The 16,492-nt window shown below is 39.9% G+C and overlaps 1 protein-coding gene across 1 annotated transcript in view; it reads right to left on the reverse strand.

Moving 5' to 3' along the window:
• The window catches only part of LOC125454115 (low-density lipoprotein receptor-related protein 1-like), a 1,886,982-nt gene that overhangs the window by 1,350,791 nt on the left and 519,699 nt on the right, over positions 1-16,492 (reverse strand). The window contains exon 3 of the mRNA XM_048534492.2: positions 13,009-13,146. Coding sequence (XP_048390449.1) covers positions 13,009-13,146 — 138 coding nt within the window. The remainder of the gene's footprint in view (positions 1-13,008; positions 13,147-16,492) is intronic.

Here is a 16,492-nt window from a genome sequence, read left to right on the forward strand (position 1 = left end):
CAATGATGCCCATATCCCATGAAAGAATGAAGAAAAACAAAAGGTGATGGAGCAATAAATCAACAGCTGTTGAACACCTTGAATGAATTGAACCTTATGGTCAAAAAATGGAAAGAAGAAGATATATTTTCGAGACTCACCAGGAATTTGGGAGACTTTGTGGCTGTAGCAGAAGGCTAAGAAATGAACCTTGAGAACAGACAACAAGGCGTACTTGCCAAAAGTAACTGGTTGCAGGACATACGCAGTCACAGCTAAAAACAAAAGCCCCAAAGTTTGGGTATATGGAAGCTAACCAACCACTCCCAGAAACATTCCAGATGATTGGTGGATTGATAGAGATTATCATGAAAATTCTTTTTGAGGTCTGGAACCACTTTAGGTTTAGACAAAAAGAACAAAAGGACTGGGTTACTGCATCATTGTTTGCAATGAGCTCATTATGAATGATATGGTTGCAAGGCAGGGCAGGTGGAAAACCACAATATAATATGAAAAAAAAATAGTATTAACAGCATTCCCTTTGGAATAGGATCTGCACTGGATTTTTTTTCTAAGAACATTGCCAAACACAGCAAAAGATACTGTCTATCCCTTGGATGGCATACTATTACACAAAACTATAAAAGAAAAGAGCTCGAACTGTAAAGAAAGCTCTTCAGAATGCTGATTTCATGTTGAATGAGAAATGTGAGTTTGGAATGACAGTAACCCCTCAGAAAACCAAAGCTATAAAAGAATTTCCACCTGAGGGAATATCACAGAACTTCAAAGATTTATTGGGATTGTGGATCAAGTGGAAACATTCTTTCCAAATTTAGCTGATATTAATAATTTTTTTAAGGCATTTAATATTTTCGGGTCAACAACAGCATCAGAACATCAACCAAGGAAAAACTTTTGATAAAACAATGCAACTCTAGATTACACTGCAAATTCTAGAACATTATGATCTTTAGCAATCAAGCATAATCACAATTAATGCACCTTCGGCAGACTGAAATCAGTAATCACTCAGGTTCAGAAACATAGAAGGCATAGAAGGCTATTTTTCCAAATCAATGACTGACACAGAACTATGTAAGATTAAAAATAATCTTTATCAATGAGGTGGCCACATAAAATAATTCACATTATGAAAAGGTTAGGATAGTTAATGCCCATTAACCATTAGACACACTTCTGATTCATGAAGATTACACCCAGAATTCAACAATTCAGATTGAAGTTACTCAGATATGACACAAATAATGAATACAAGCAGGAGATGGGCCAAAGGCAAGCATGCATTCCTAAAGATTCCAGTCCATACAGCAGAGAAAGCAGATTTAGAATTAATAAAAATTGAAACCTACATGTCAGAATCATAACATTTACTGCCAACAGGAAAAAATCTTCAATAAATTTCTAAAGAACAAGAACATGTTGAGGAATGTACCTATGTAAAGACATGTTGTCTTGAATGAAGTCCAGATTACACATACAAAGTCTGTATTTTCAGCAGTTCATTGATAAAGCCCTAATGCTCATTGAGAGTTTAGTAACATGATGAGCACTTCAACTTGAAAGTCTTCAGAGTATTCAAGATCATTTGGCACTCCAAAGTGTCACATAATATTGCAACATTCAATGTGGTGACAAGGATTGCATGTGCACCACAAGAAATAGTCATTACATTTTGTGTGCAGTAAGCAACTATGAAAGGAAGAAACATCATTACCATTCATGCTTCCAATAAGATCATAGGAGCATTTGAAAATTGATTTATTCAAGCTTAAAGGCAGGATGTGCATCATTGTCATCAACTGCCACACAAGATAGATTGAGGTAAACCTTTGAAAAAAGGTTAATGCCAGAGACAGTGATATAATCGCTTAAGAAAACTTAATTAGTACATGTAATTCAGGACATTGCATTATCAGGCAATGTTCCACCTTTTGCCAATTGCTGCTTAAGCAATTTCCACATGAAAGTGGTTTTGTTCTCATCCAATTTTACCACATTATCCACAAGCAAACTGAGACAGTGAGTAAGGAGTTTGCAAAATCAAGATATTATTGAAGAACAAAGCTTTAAATATACAATAAGAATTATAATACAGAGCTTGTCACCGGAGCGAAAGTGTGGGGAAAGAGTCTTGATAGAGAGAAGAAATAATCAAAGGAAAAAAGAAACAGTAACAAATAACATACAGGTGTGAAACAGATCAAGAGATAGGAAGAAATCAGCTCATTGAGATATGAATGCATGATTTATTGTCACATATGTGTAGGGAGGTACAGTGAAAAGTGTTCTGACACCACAATCAGGCACTATTTTGAGGTACAAAATGTAAAAAGAAAGCTAGGACCTCCAGAACTTCTGTAAGGTCACTGTTCCGGGCCTACCACAGGCAGGAGCCCCTCTCTCTGAGCACCGACACCACATTGCCGAAAGTGCCCATACTCCGGCCTATCGCAGTCAGAAGTCCCTGCTCCGCCATCACTGAAGCCAACACCCTGCCGCCATTCTAGGAGTCCATGCATCAGGCCTACAAGCCAGCTGTCATTCCTGACACCCCTCCAGCCTCCCTGCGATGTCAGGAAGTGTAAAAGAATGGAGAAAGTGTAAGAGAATGCGGTCGGCCTAGAGCAGACAGACTCTTGATGGAAACATTGATGGTGATAACGTTTCTTTCTTTTCATAGTTGTTTTGCAGTTATTTGGTTATAATTAAAATTTTGATCACATCTTTAAAAATTCACTTGCATTTGAACAGAGAGCCATTTTCCTGGCATTCCACCTGGATACGTGCATGGCCTTCATGAGTTTGAATGTTGAATTTCCCAATGAACTGGTGAAGCCTGTGAAGGGTTGGCAGCAATTATGATTTTTGTGTTTAACCGACAGTTTGTGCATGTTAGAAATTTCTGTTTAATTTGTTCCTTATTCATGGTGAACAATGACAAACCTGTGATATTTTTACAAGAAAATCCAATCCAATTGTTACCATTCCTAGATTGTTCAATAACATGGCATCTTTTGTGATTTTCAAATGAGCTTATATTTCATTTCTTGTACATTTCTGGCCGCAATGTAGCGGAAGTATAATGATAGTTCATCAGAGCTCGAGGCAGCTTGTGGCTGAATAAAATGCCACGGCACCTGAGATAAAATAACGTAAAAGAACTTTCCGAAGCCAATTATTATAACTCAGGGTTAATGAAGGAATTCTTTAGGTTAGCATCTCAACACAATTGCCTTCAGTTGCTTTATCAGTAACCTTCACTTTACATTATGCTAGGACTGGGTTTATGCAATGCAGGCTGCACAGTATTCAGGTGCATTCTCCACTTCTGTAATCATTGACTAATACGTGCTATTTCACAATAAAAAGTGACAACATAAGAACACTTGAATTAGAAGCAGAATTTGGCAATAGTGGGGAGGCAGTGGTGTTGTGGCAATGTCACTGAACGAGTAATTCAGAACCATGTCTAATGTTCGGAGGACATGAATTTGTCTCCCTCAATGACAAAGGTAAAAGGTGAATTAAAAGAAAATGTGGAATTACCAATATTACTACTATCACTTTTCCTAAGAACCTGTATTGTTCGTTAATGCCCTTGAGAGAAGGAAATCTGCCAATCTTACATGGTTCAGCCTATATGTGACTTCAGTCCCACAGAATTATAATTTACTCTTCAGTGTCCTCTATGCAAACTAGCAATGTGCAATATCCATCAATGAACAGACCTCATGAACAATTTGAACCCTTGTCCCCTCCATCAATAACCTATTTGGCTCTGCCTTAAAATGTTCAAAGATGCCTGTTCCACTGACTTTAGAGGAAGAATGTTTCAAAAACTTATGACTATTTAAGAGAAAATAATCTTCCTGAACTCTACCTTCGATGAATGATTCCTTTGTTTGGAACAGTGATCCCTCGTTCAAGATTGTCCCACAAGAGGATACATTCCCTTCTTTAACGACCTTGTCAAGCTTCTCAGGATCATTTATATTTAAATCAAATTTCTTCTTCCTATCTTTTCTAAACTCCATTTCACATTTGTCTCAACAGTCCAAACCTTTCTCATAAAACAATGCACCCAGTCCAGTTAGTAAACAAAAAAACCCTGTAAAAACTGTCCAATACATTTACATTTTTCCTTACATAAGGAGACTAATTTTTACACTGCATTTGGATGAGGCCTGACCAACATCCTGTGTAGCCAAAGTATATCTTCCGTTCTTTTGTATTCAAATCCATTTGCAATAAATAATAAACCTTTCTGGTAGGCCCCATGTGCATGAAACTCCCCCTCCCACTCCTTGGATGACATGTCTATCCTCGGCCTCCTCCAGTATCACAACAATGCCACCTGAAGGTTGCAGGAATCGCACCTCATATTTCGCTTGGGAACGCTGCAGCCCAATGGTGTCAATGTGGAATTCTCAAGTTCAAAATCTCCCCACCCCAAACTCATCCCAAAACCAGCCCAGCTTGTGCCCACCTCCTTGACCTGCCCATCTTTTCTCCCACCTATCTGCTTCTCTCACCTCACTGACCTACCCCACCCCACCCCCTACTTACCAGCCTCAACCCCGCCTCCTTGAACTGTCTGTCTCCTCTCCACCCATCTGCTCTTTTATGCACCTTCCATCCGCCTCACCTTTTTTATTTAATTCGGAATCCCATGCCCCTCCCCCATTTCTGAAAAAGGGTCCAAACCAAAACGTCATCTTTCCTGCTCCTCTAATGCTGTTTGGCCTGCTGTGTTCATCCAGCTGTACACCCTGTTATCTCACTTTACTTCAACTGGTGCTTTGATTGCTAATAGACAGGTATCATCTATTTATAAAAGCTATCAGATCAGGAACATTCCAAATTCAGAAAGCCAAGATGTCTTGTGACTGGTAACAAAGTTTGTAGCTGGATGAACACAGCAGGCCAAGCAGCATCTCAGGAGCACAAAAGCTGACGTTTCAGGCCTAGACCCTTCATCAGAGAGGGAGATGGGGTGAGGGTTCTGGAATAAATAGGGAGAGAGGGGGAGGCGGACCAAAGATAGAGAGAAAAGAAGATAGGTGGAGAGGAGAGTATAGGTGGGGAGGGGATAGGTCAGTCTGGGGAGGACGGACAGGTCAAGGAGGTGGGATGAGGTTGGTAGGTAGGAAATGGAGGTGCGGCTTGAGGTGGGAGGAGGGGAAAGGTGAGAGGAAGAACAGGTTATGGAGGCGGGGGTGAGCTGGGCTGGTTTAGTGATGCGGTGGGCCTCCCCTAAGAGAATCCCCGTCGTCCTCACATACCACCCCACCAACTTCCGGATACAACGCATCATCCTCCGACACTTCCGCCATCTACTATCTGACTCCACCACTAAAGACATTTTTCCATCCCCACCCTTGTCTGCTTTCCAGAGAGACCACTCTCTCCGTGATCCCTTGTCCGCTCTACACTCCCCTCTTACCCCACCACACCCGGCACCTTCCCCTGCAACCGCAGGAAATGCTACACTTGCCCCCACACCTCCTCCCTCACCCCAATCCCAGACCCCAAGATGACTTTCCATATTAAGCAGATGTTCACCTGCACATCTGCCAATGTAGTATACTGTATCCACTGTACCCATTGTGGCTCCCTCTACATTGGGGAAACCAAGCGAAGGCTTGGGGACTGCTTTGCAGAACACTTCCGCTCGGTTCGCAATTAACAACTGCACCTCCCAGTTGCGAACCATTTTAACTCCCCCTCCCATTCCTTAGACAACATGTCTATCATGGGCCTCCTGCAGTGCCACAATGATGCCACCTGAAGGTTACAGGAAGAGCAACTCATATTCTGCTTGGGAACCCTGCAGCCCAATGGTGTCAATGTGGACTTCACAAGCTTCAAAATCTCCCCCCCCCCAACCACTGCATCCCAAGACCAGCCCAGCTCATCCCCTCCCCCCACTGCACCACTAAATCAGCCCAGCTCATCCCCGCCTCCCTAATCTGTTCTTCCTCTCACCTATCCCCTCCTCCCAACTCAAGCCACACCTCCATTTCCCACCGACCAACCTCATCCCACCTCCTTGACATATCTGTCCTCTCTGGACTGACGTATCCCCTCCCCACCTATACTCTCCTCTCCACCTATCTTCTTTTCTCTCCACCTTCGGTCCGCCGCCCTCTCTCTCCCTATTTATTTCAGGACCCTCTCCCCATCCCCCTCTCTGATGAAGGGTCTAGGCCCGAAGCATCAGCTTTTGTGCTCCTGAGATGCTGCTTGGCCTGCTGTGTTCATCCAGCTCCACACTTTGTTATCTTGGATTCTCCAGCATCTGAAGTTCCCATTATTTCTGTCTTGTGACTGGCTTTTGTCAAGTTCCTCTCACTGCACCAAACTCCAACAATATTGAGGCCATCATTGATCAGACACCTAATTGAATGAATCATGCCTTTTATAAGAACAACAGAAGTTGGTAATCTTGACCAAATGACTGACTATGTAGCTCTTTGAACTACTTAATAAGCTACAAGACAAAATTAGTAAGGGACAACACTCACCTGGGTGGACAGAACATGAAAAAGACTCAAAAACCTTGATACCACCCAGGTCAGCCCAGTTTACCTGCGTTATTCACATCGATATCCACTCTATCACCAGAGTACTTCTGCTTCAGAACATGCTAATGCAGAATGCACTACAACTCAGTTGAATTACTTTTGCAGCTTCATACTCTCCTATATGATCAATATCAAGGTAGTCAAAAGAAACAAATTCATCATTAGATTATATTTGATGCCAACTGTAGTGGTTGTAACGAGGTCAGCCAGGATGATCTCATAGAATGTGAATTCCTTGGCAGGAGCTCTGAATCTGGTCTAATCAGGGAGCCCGGGCAGACAGATGTACATAGGAGTGTCAGAGGTTCTGTTTGCTCTGAGAGCTGTCTCTGAGTGAGCTGGACCAGTGTCAAGGACTCTCCAGGTGTAAATAAAGGGTGACTTGGTGACAAGATACTAGCCTTGGTAGAATTATTTTAGTGGCAACAAGAGAAAAACACATTTCTGAATTTCAACAGTTATCTTTTGAGTTGCATTTCTGGCATCTTTCCATTATTTAGGAAACTTGACTCATTCAATCCTGTCATCAAAGACTGTGCCCAGCATGTGGAAATAATGTGTTATTTATTCCAGGCAATGACACTGGGGCAGATGAAAAGCAATAAGTAATTTTTATGACAGCTTGGAACTGCAGGGTTTTCAGTTATGAGGAGTTTAATGTTCCTTGAGGCGGCAGATACTAAAACCTTTCAAGAGTTCATGGATTTAGTTAAGGACCTCAAGTCTACTTAAATTCTGAGACGCTCTCGGCAATGTGAGAGCCAGGAGAATGTGTATTGGTATTTTTGACTAGATGCTGAGAGACTGTTTCGTATGTGGGATTAATGATGTAACCATGCAAATGTGCCAATGGGACTTCAAACAGGCACTATAACTGGTTTGATTGTTGGAAAATGCAGAAAGTGGAACATATGAGTTGTAAGTTATTCTGAAGGAAGTGGACATCTTCACCAGTCTGACTGAAGAGCATCACTTGAGTGATGACAATTGCATATCTTGAACACAGGGATTCTAGATCAGCCCAAAGCAAAACCTGGGAACAAAGCTGAACCTCAGCCAAATGGTCAGCATTTTCTTCAGTATCCAGGCCTGAAGCCATTGAAGTTGCTGGTAGTATGCATACTCAAGATATCAGAAAAGTCCAACTGAACCTAAATTGAGTAACAGAATTCATAGACCGGTGTCCAAGAGAGTGCACATCCTGGAACATCCACCCATATCTGGTTTGGAACAGTTAAATTGCAAAACAACATCCAAATCGGAACCAAAATAAACGTTTGGTGAAATGGTCACCCAGTTTTAATGGAGGTCACACTGGCACGGTCTTTCCAGGGATTACAGAACCAGTCTTTGACAAAATTTGCTCTGAATTCCAACTCTTAGGTTTGTACAAGACCTCAGCCAGACTAGGAACCCGTACTGAGGAATATTCACTGCTTAAGGGTGAAGCTTCAGTTCAAGTCATTTATGCAAATCAGCTAGAAAGACTTAAAGATGACCTAAGGGGCAACTTATGCGTGTAGAGGGTTTTGTATGTATAGAATGAGTTGCCAGAGGAATTAGTGGAGGCTGGTACAATTACATTTAAAAGGCATCTGGATGGGTACATGAATAGGAAGTGTTTACAGGGATATAGGCCAAATGCTGGCAAATAGGACTAGATTAATTTAGCATATCTGATTAGCATGGGCGAGTTAAACTGAAGTATCTGTTCCATTCTGTACAGCTCTATGACTCTATGAGAATGATGGAAGTCAGAAACAAAAACAAAAATTGCTGGAAAAACTCAGGAGGTCTGCCTGCATCTGAGCAGAGAAAGCAGAATTAACATTTCAAGCCCAGTGACCCTTCTTCAGAAATTATTGTAGCCAGGAAATTTTTGGCATTTTCACAAAAAAATAGATGTGGGGAGGGTGTTGCAGTAAATGATGTGTCAATTCCAAGCCCCACATACCAGGGTTTGTCATCACATGGGCTGATACCACAAACAAACCATTTTCAGTTACTGATGCTCCCAATTAGCAGCTATTCATTCTCTCATTCTGACTTTTACCCATTCCTTGTCTGCCCAACTGTTTTTTTTCTGTCTCTCTGGGCTCTATTTCTACCAAACTTCTTTTTTTTCTCTCCGCTCCCCATCACTCCTTCTTTGGCATAAATACCAATCAGTTCCTCGCTACAATCAATTCTGCAGAAGGGTCACGAAACCCAAAATGTTAGCTTTGCTTTCTCTCCACAGATGCTGCCAGATCTGTTCAGTTTTCCCAGCAATTTCTACTTTTGCATTTAATATTTCCTTTCATGACTGCCACAGTTTGGTCAGATAAAACTGCTGTGAAAGGTCTTGGGAAGTTTATCTGGGCTAAATGTGCATTGTAGATGCAAATGATTACTTTTGTTGATGGGGTCGAATATTGTTGTCTGCTTGGGTGATGGCACATCGTCAAAATTGTATAGTTCATTTTAACAGATTATCACTCCCATAGCAAAGAAAACAAAATATCTATTCAAGAAAAGTAAGTCTCAAATCTGGTGCTTTTACACATGGTAATGTTCAGTAGACCTGAAAGCATAACAGGATATAATGGTAGTCTTTACCAGTTTATATTACTCAGACTCTGAATATTTTGGCAGGTCACCAAGTTTGGTATGTGTGGAGACTGCTTTCACTTCCTCCAATGCCCTGTGGTACAGATGGTTCAACACATTAAGGAAATGAATGATTATATCAAAGCAGGTCTTTCCATTACCTACCTTTAAATACCATCAGTGCTAAGTAGTAACTGGAATCTTTTTTTCTCAGTTCAAATTTACTTTAGCTTCTTTGTGCATGATCCACATTCAGATTATTGTGTTTGGCAACACTTTATGGGCCTAGGTGTAATAGCCGTGGCCAATTGTTACCTTAAGGGAAGCACATTAAGTCTAATTTTGTTACTTAATGAATTTCTTGGGCATGTAATATTAATCTCCAAATGAAACTACTATTAATCCAGATTTTTATTGTCGTCATTCAGCTTGTTAAGAGACTTTTTAAAGCCTTATTGTTAAGTAACTTACCTTTCATCAATGTTTACTATTTCATTTCCTTTAACATAAATATAGCATTGCCTAACCATACAAGGGATTAAATATTTGATATCAAGCCAAATGATCATGTCACTATTAGTCTGCCAGTCATTTAAACTCATTTGCCTTGTTGGATGAGAATTATGATTTATTTACTGAATTGCTCTGTGGGAAATCAATGATAGCAAGGTATTCAGAAAATAAATATGCCTACATTTGACTTATTTCAGTTGAATCTATAATTTAAGCTGGAAATTACTGATCCTTATGAACATGAGTGATTGACTGGCTCATAATTCTGCACAAGTGGGAGAAGGAGGAATATTATTAATCTATTCCAACTGACTCATACAGTAAAATATTTTTAAAATTTTGGTCATGGTAATGAAATGATTAAAATCAAATCATATTTCATATTTTTTTTCTGCATTGAATGCACAAAAATTTCTGGCGTTTGGAATGTGCTAAAATTTTGTCTGGGTGTGTTAAGGTTTCCTGAAACTCTTTACAACTATTCAACTGCTTTGTCTTTTGACAGATCCATGAAATCTGAAATCTTTGGTGCATTATGAAATATATTTTTCAACCTTTCATTCAAACAAGCGGAACAGTAACTAAGAGGCTATAATCAGGCTACTAATGTGCATTTCCTTATTTCTACATTACTATTTATGCTATGGATTGATAAGACTCCCGAGAGCAGCCTTTTCATCTAAAGATAATGGCCACGGTCTCCAAATCAAAGGAAATTATAGTTTCTGGCGCTTTGTGTGTCAATTATTTTACATTGCAGTCCATCCTCAGCATTATGGTTGACTAGTTTGTTCTCCAACCTATTTGGAAACGTGACCAGTATATCCACCACATGCTTTTTCTGCTGTTGTTTATATTTCATGCATAAGATCAACATTCAGGTAAAAGAAAGCTCACTTTTAAAGACAGTTGCAAAGAGTAATCGGGAAACAACTTCAATAACAATAATTTGATCATCAGCATTCTCAAAAAATCATTATAAATTCTTGCCTTAAATAGCATTGACTGGTCCAAACATTTTTAACTGCAAAAGGGTAAATCAACGGCAAGCTGCCTTCAGTGTCTGGGAGAAACATTTACTCCCTATCTCTGATTCAATCTGCTGAATTTCTACAGTTTCGTGACATTGTAGCAAAAGGAAACATGTTGAAGTGCTTTTATTTTGTAGCTTACAAGATAGAAATCAGTAGTAAAAGTGCTTGTGAAGTAAATCAAGATGTTGCAACACTGCAGTTAATACTACAAGCAATGAAGTTTTCCTGGTAAATTATTCCCTGATTATCAGAGATAATGGGAACTGCAGATGCTGGAGAATTCCAAGATAATAAAATGTGAGGCTGGATGAACACAGCAGGCCAAGCAGCATCTCAGGAGCACAAAAGCTTTTGTGCTCCTGAGATGCTGCTTGGCCTGCTGTGTTCATCCAGCCTCACATTTTATTCCCTGATTATGTTGGGTTAATTGTGCACAATCCCACTTATGAGTATATTCAATATCATTCTTCCGCAAAATGACTGATCTTGAACTTCAATGCAAATTACATATAGTGCAAATCAAATTTCTGTGATCCTTTATACTGTTGTGAGAATAACATGCCCCTAGTCCCAATCAAAGAAAAGCATATGAGTTGTTCTTCAACTGTGAAGTCTGATTGTTTCATTTTACTAATTATCACAAGAGCTGATGCAATGTCACAGGATCTTGTTCACACTTGCAGCCTTCTAGTTAGATGAAGCTGCGATAAAATGTTTCTTGAACGCAGTTAACATTTTCCTTGTCTCAGCAGTTTCTCTAAATATTCTTCAGAAACACAACAAGGCCAAGAATATTATACTACAGTCGAAAACAGAAAATTACATTTTGAAGAAGAGTCATTAGACTCGAAACATTAACTCTGTTTCTGTCTTCATAGATGCTGTCAGATCTGCTGAACTTTGCCAGCACTTTGTTGATATGTAGATTTTCGGCATCCCCTGAACTTTGCTTTTGTCTTCAAGGACTGCCTAGGCTTTTTGTTGCACTTTGCCAGACCTTATTGTATGAACGTTAACTGCTATGTTTTCTATATAACAATTTATAGTACACATCAAAAACAATTAACAAGCCATAAAATTCTTTGGAACATGCCAAGATGTTAAAAATTATGTAAATACAAAAGCAAAGCACTGGGGAATTTTCCAAAGATGAAATAAAAACTGAAAATTGCTTGTATTCATTGCCTGGCAATAACTGTGGAAGGAGAAACAATGTCAGAATTTCAGGTCGCTAACCCTTTGTCAGAACTGGGAGCACTATTGAAGGAAACAGTTTTAAAATCATGAAGAGAATTCACTATTATCCTTTCTTTGTCAGTTAGTTTCTCCAGTTTTCCATCACATCACCAATATTTGCATTTGTTCTTTCATTCTTTTCTGTTTTTTCATGCCTGGATCTGAAACATTGTTTTTCTTTGTCCTTTCAGAATGTTACATGTCGAACCCTTCATCACTCATTCAGAATGCCTATTCATGCCTAAAGTCACCCAGGACATGTAGCCAAAGCAGCAAAGCGACAGTACTATACTGGTAAACCCTAAAAAAAACTTAATTGTGCAGAGGTTACTGGTCTTGAGTGTTTCAAACGGCCCAACATTTAAAACACTAGCCTTCAGCTTGTTTTGCTGGAACCATTGGAAAGTATAATTAATGTGCATAACTTGGGGTATGTGCGTGATCATTTTTTGCTTAAAGGCACCTACTATCCTATTCCTGGTGAGGTAAAATCAGGGATCGTAGGATCTGCAGTTGGTGGAGAATCTGAGATAACATGGTGTAGAGCTAGACGAACACAGCAGGCCAGGCAGCATCAGAGGAGCATGAAGGCTGACGTTTCAGGCCTGGACCCTACTTCATTTTCTGAAGAGGGTTCTAGGCCCGAAATTTCAGCCTTCCTGCTCCTCTGAGGCTGCTTGGCCTGCTGTGTTCCTCTAGCTCTACACCTTGTTATCTGGGGTAAAATTAGGGTTTAAATTTGTCTGGAAAAGTAGATATTATAGGTTGCTTGATGTCAACTTTGTTCTATTGCATTTTCTATTGTTATAGTTGTAGACATTTGTGTCAGTAAAGGCCAAGATGAAGAGCAGCTAGTGAGAAATCTAAGAACATTCACAAGTTCAATCGTAAAGACTTGAGATTATACAAAGTTGCCACATTGGGCGCATGGGTCAAGTTAAATAAACACATGGCAACACAGGCTTTTCTTTAAATATGCTTCACTACATCATTCAATCACTAATTTTGGTCTCAAAGGGTGTAACAGTATTTCATTGAACCTTTACCTTGACAATAGGATCCTTCATCAAGTCCATCTAGACAGTCATTGACGCCATTGCAGAGTTTGCTCATGTGAATACATCGTCTTGTCCCAATGCAGTCAAAGTGATTCACAGGACATGTAAATTCTAGGTGTCCAGTGCCTAGCAAAGGAAAGCAAAAATGTATTTTAATAAATAAAAACAAAACTATGTTTCACATTTACAGTGATAAAAGGTGTGGGGCATCAGCCACCTAGGCTTCATTCTTTAAAAATGTATATGTTGGTTTTAGCAACATGTGGCGAAACCTGGAAAGCGGATCATAGAACCCTTACAGGGTGGAAACAGGCCCTCCAGCCCAACCTCTCCACACTGACCCTCAGAGCATCCCACCGGGACTCATACCCCTATAATTTACCTCATCTACATATCTCCTAATACGATGAGCAATTTAGCATGGCCAATCCACCTAACCTGAACAACTTAGGGCTTTGGCAGATAACTAGAGCCCCTGGTGGAAACCCATGTAGACACAGGAAGACTCCACACAGACAGTTGCCTAAGGCTGGTATTGAACCCAGGTCCCTACTTCTGTGAGGCAACAGTGCTAACCACTGACCCACCATGACTGAATTGGCTATTTGCTCCAAATAATGAGATGTAGCTGATAGACAGCAGACTAAACCATTTCTTAAAATCATATACCACCCCAATCTAACAATAGTTAAAGAAAGACACATACTATTTCAGTGGTACAAAATCTATGCTTGTTCTCACAGAAAAATAGCACTTGATGAACTTCTGGGCAATATTGTTGCAGTACAAAACAAAAGAATGTGCCACTGAGCACAGAGGGCTAATATAGGAAGTAAGGCAATTTGGCATCTATAAGCTTGAGCAAATTGTGTGGTGTCAGTCATAACAACATATTCTAAAGGGGATTAATGCTGTGTTACAAGTCCACCGGATCTGAGAAGACATCTGGCAAGGTGAGAGACCAAAAATAAAACACCAATCTAAATTCTGAATTTCAATATGCATGACATGTACCTACCATAACCGGAGATGAAAGAATAACAACTGTCACAGATTTCTCACTTCAGTCTATTTCTAAATTAAAAATAGTGTGACGGATGTAACCATTGCAGTGCTGCTGTAAGATCAGCAAAGTAATGAAGAGTTCACATGAATAATAAATATATGTACAGGAAAGTTACAGTTCGCAAAAGAATGAGTTAATTACGATATTCTGTTCTGATCTCAGACGAGGCAGCCAAATTTATATTTCAATCCGGCTGAGGACAAGTAACTATTTTTATAGTAGATAAAGTGAGTAATCTCATGACTTGGTAAGAGAATAAACCACCCATTTCCATAGTTTGGAACAATGATAATATTTATTGTCCAAAATTAGAAGGGTAATGAAATCTCCTACGCATGCATTGTGGGCAGCCTGGTGGCTTGCTGCTCTGGGGAACTGGGTTGGATTTCAGCTTTGAGCAACAGCCTGTGTAGAGTTTGTACATTTTCTCTGTGTTTGCAGGACACATGGTTTCCCATTGGGTGCGCTTATTTCCTCTCATAGTTCAAAAATGTACAAGCTTGGTGGAATGGCTGTGCTAAATTGTCCATAATGTCTCGGGATGTGCAGGCTGGGTGAATTAGTCATGGTGTATGATACCACTTGATATGGCCTATGGGTTGTTTCATCGCAGCTGTCTGTAACATCATGTTAATTCTGGATGTTATAAAGTATAAAGTGCAGCCAAGACATAATCCATAGCAATACCATGATGTTAATAATATTGTATCAAGAACCTTTTAACCTCTGCATAGGATTACAAGTTTTCTTTTGAAAATTTAATTTTGGATCTTCCTTGAAAGCTGCTGAATCACAAATTTTGTCAATGACTGCTCACTTTCTGATCTATCATCCTTTCCTGGGGCCATACTTCCCTGGATTACTGGAAACTTCAGGCCAGCAATTACTCAACACCAGCTTTTCATAAACAGCTGTACCAAGTTATTAGCACCCCTGGACTTTTCTTTCCAAAGTTCTAAACTGGCTTAGTTGGATTTCACACCCATCACTCTCCACTCTACTGAACTGTTAATGGCACCCAACTTCAAAACTTATTTTCTAACATCAGTTAGCTTGCTAACTTCTCAAACTTCTCCCAAGCCTCGAAAAGCATACATACATTCAACTGTTCTCAATTTCTCACTGAATCTACAGACCCAGATTCGTTTAGTCACCTTTTCAACAGTTCAGCACCTGTCTACTTCTATAACTTCTTTGTGCTATTGTGTGACTTGTTGAAAATTTTGCAACAAGCTCTGCCCGATTGTTCAGCAGAATTAAACATATCGACACCTTGGAACTGTGTGTGGTTGGAACATTTTGAGTGCTTTACGGCACAAGTTACATACAAGAAGTAATGGATTCCACCACAACTAGCTGCTAGCTGTTGAAATGCTGTGTCAGCTGTTCAAAATACAGCTTGCACAATGAACTCTTCGTAGAGACCGAACAAGCTTTTGTAATTAACTTAAATATTCATCACAACAGCCTGATCAGGTTACTCATAAATATTCCTTGGTCTCAATTTACTTCTGATACATCAATTCCAAACTCGCAAAACAGATTGTCTACAACTATAATGAATATTGCTGATTTATTGCAGACCCATAAACACCATTGATTTTAGACAGAAAGGCATAGTTAACTTGAAAACATTCCTGAGAAAATTCTTTCATTAGTTTTGTTTATGTTAAAGGTTCTGGAGCATTTAATGTTCAAAATTACATTGAGTTTCACACAACCTGATAATATCACAGTGTTGGAGAGAGTATCGAGGAGTCACTCGTTAGATTCTATTGGATCAGGCATTTCATTTTTGATGCTCGACAGTCTCAACAATAATGTCTAACGAGACGGTGTAAACTCTACCTATAACTAACATTGTAATAAACTGAGTTGGACATTACATGCTCAGAGATAATAAAAAATACAGATGTTGGAGTCAGAGATAGCAGTGTGGGGCTGGAGGAACACAGCAGGACAGGCAGTATCTGTGGAACAGGAAAGGTGAAGTTTCGGGGAACTTAAGAAGGGTCCTGACCTGAAATGTTGGCTTTCCTGCAGCTCTGATGTTGCCTGACCTGCTGTGTTCCCCCAGCTCCACACTGAATATTACATGCTTCTCATGGGATATGTTTTTGGTGGGAGATATGAAATGTACGTTGGGTGGCAAGAGCACAACAGTTTCACTCATCCCCAAGCTAATTCCTATAATAGCGGGTTGGTTATCTCAGCAAGTCATAAGCAAAACAATAAAGGTATTGGCACATTGGTAGTGGGCAGCTGGCAGAAATTACTTTTACGCAAGCTTTATAAACACTTATTACAAGGAAATGGGAATTATTTTCAGGGCTGCTTTGTGTGCCTCAACTTGTATACTCGAACTCCATCCAATCGATGTGCTCTGCAAATCCTCCACATGAGCAC

The sequence above is a fragment of the Stegostoma tigrinum genome, chromosome 7 (assembly GCF_030684315.1).
Source record: "Stegostoma tigrinum isolate sSteTig4 chromosome 7, sSteTig4.hap1, whole genome shotgun sequence".
Lineage (NCBI taxonomy): Eukaryota > Metazoa > Chordata > Chondrichthyes > Orectolobiformes > Stegostomatidae > Stegostoma > Stegostoma tigrinum.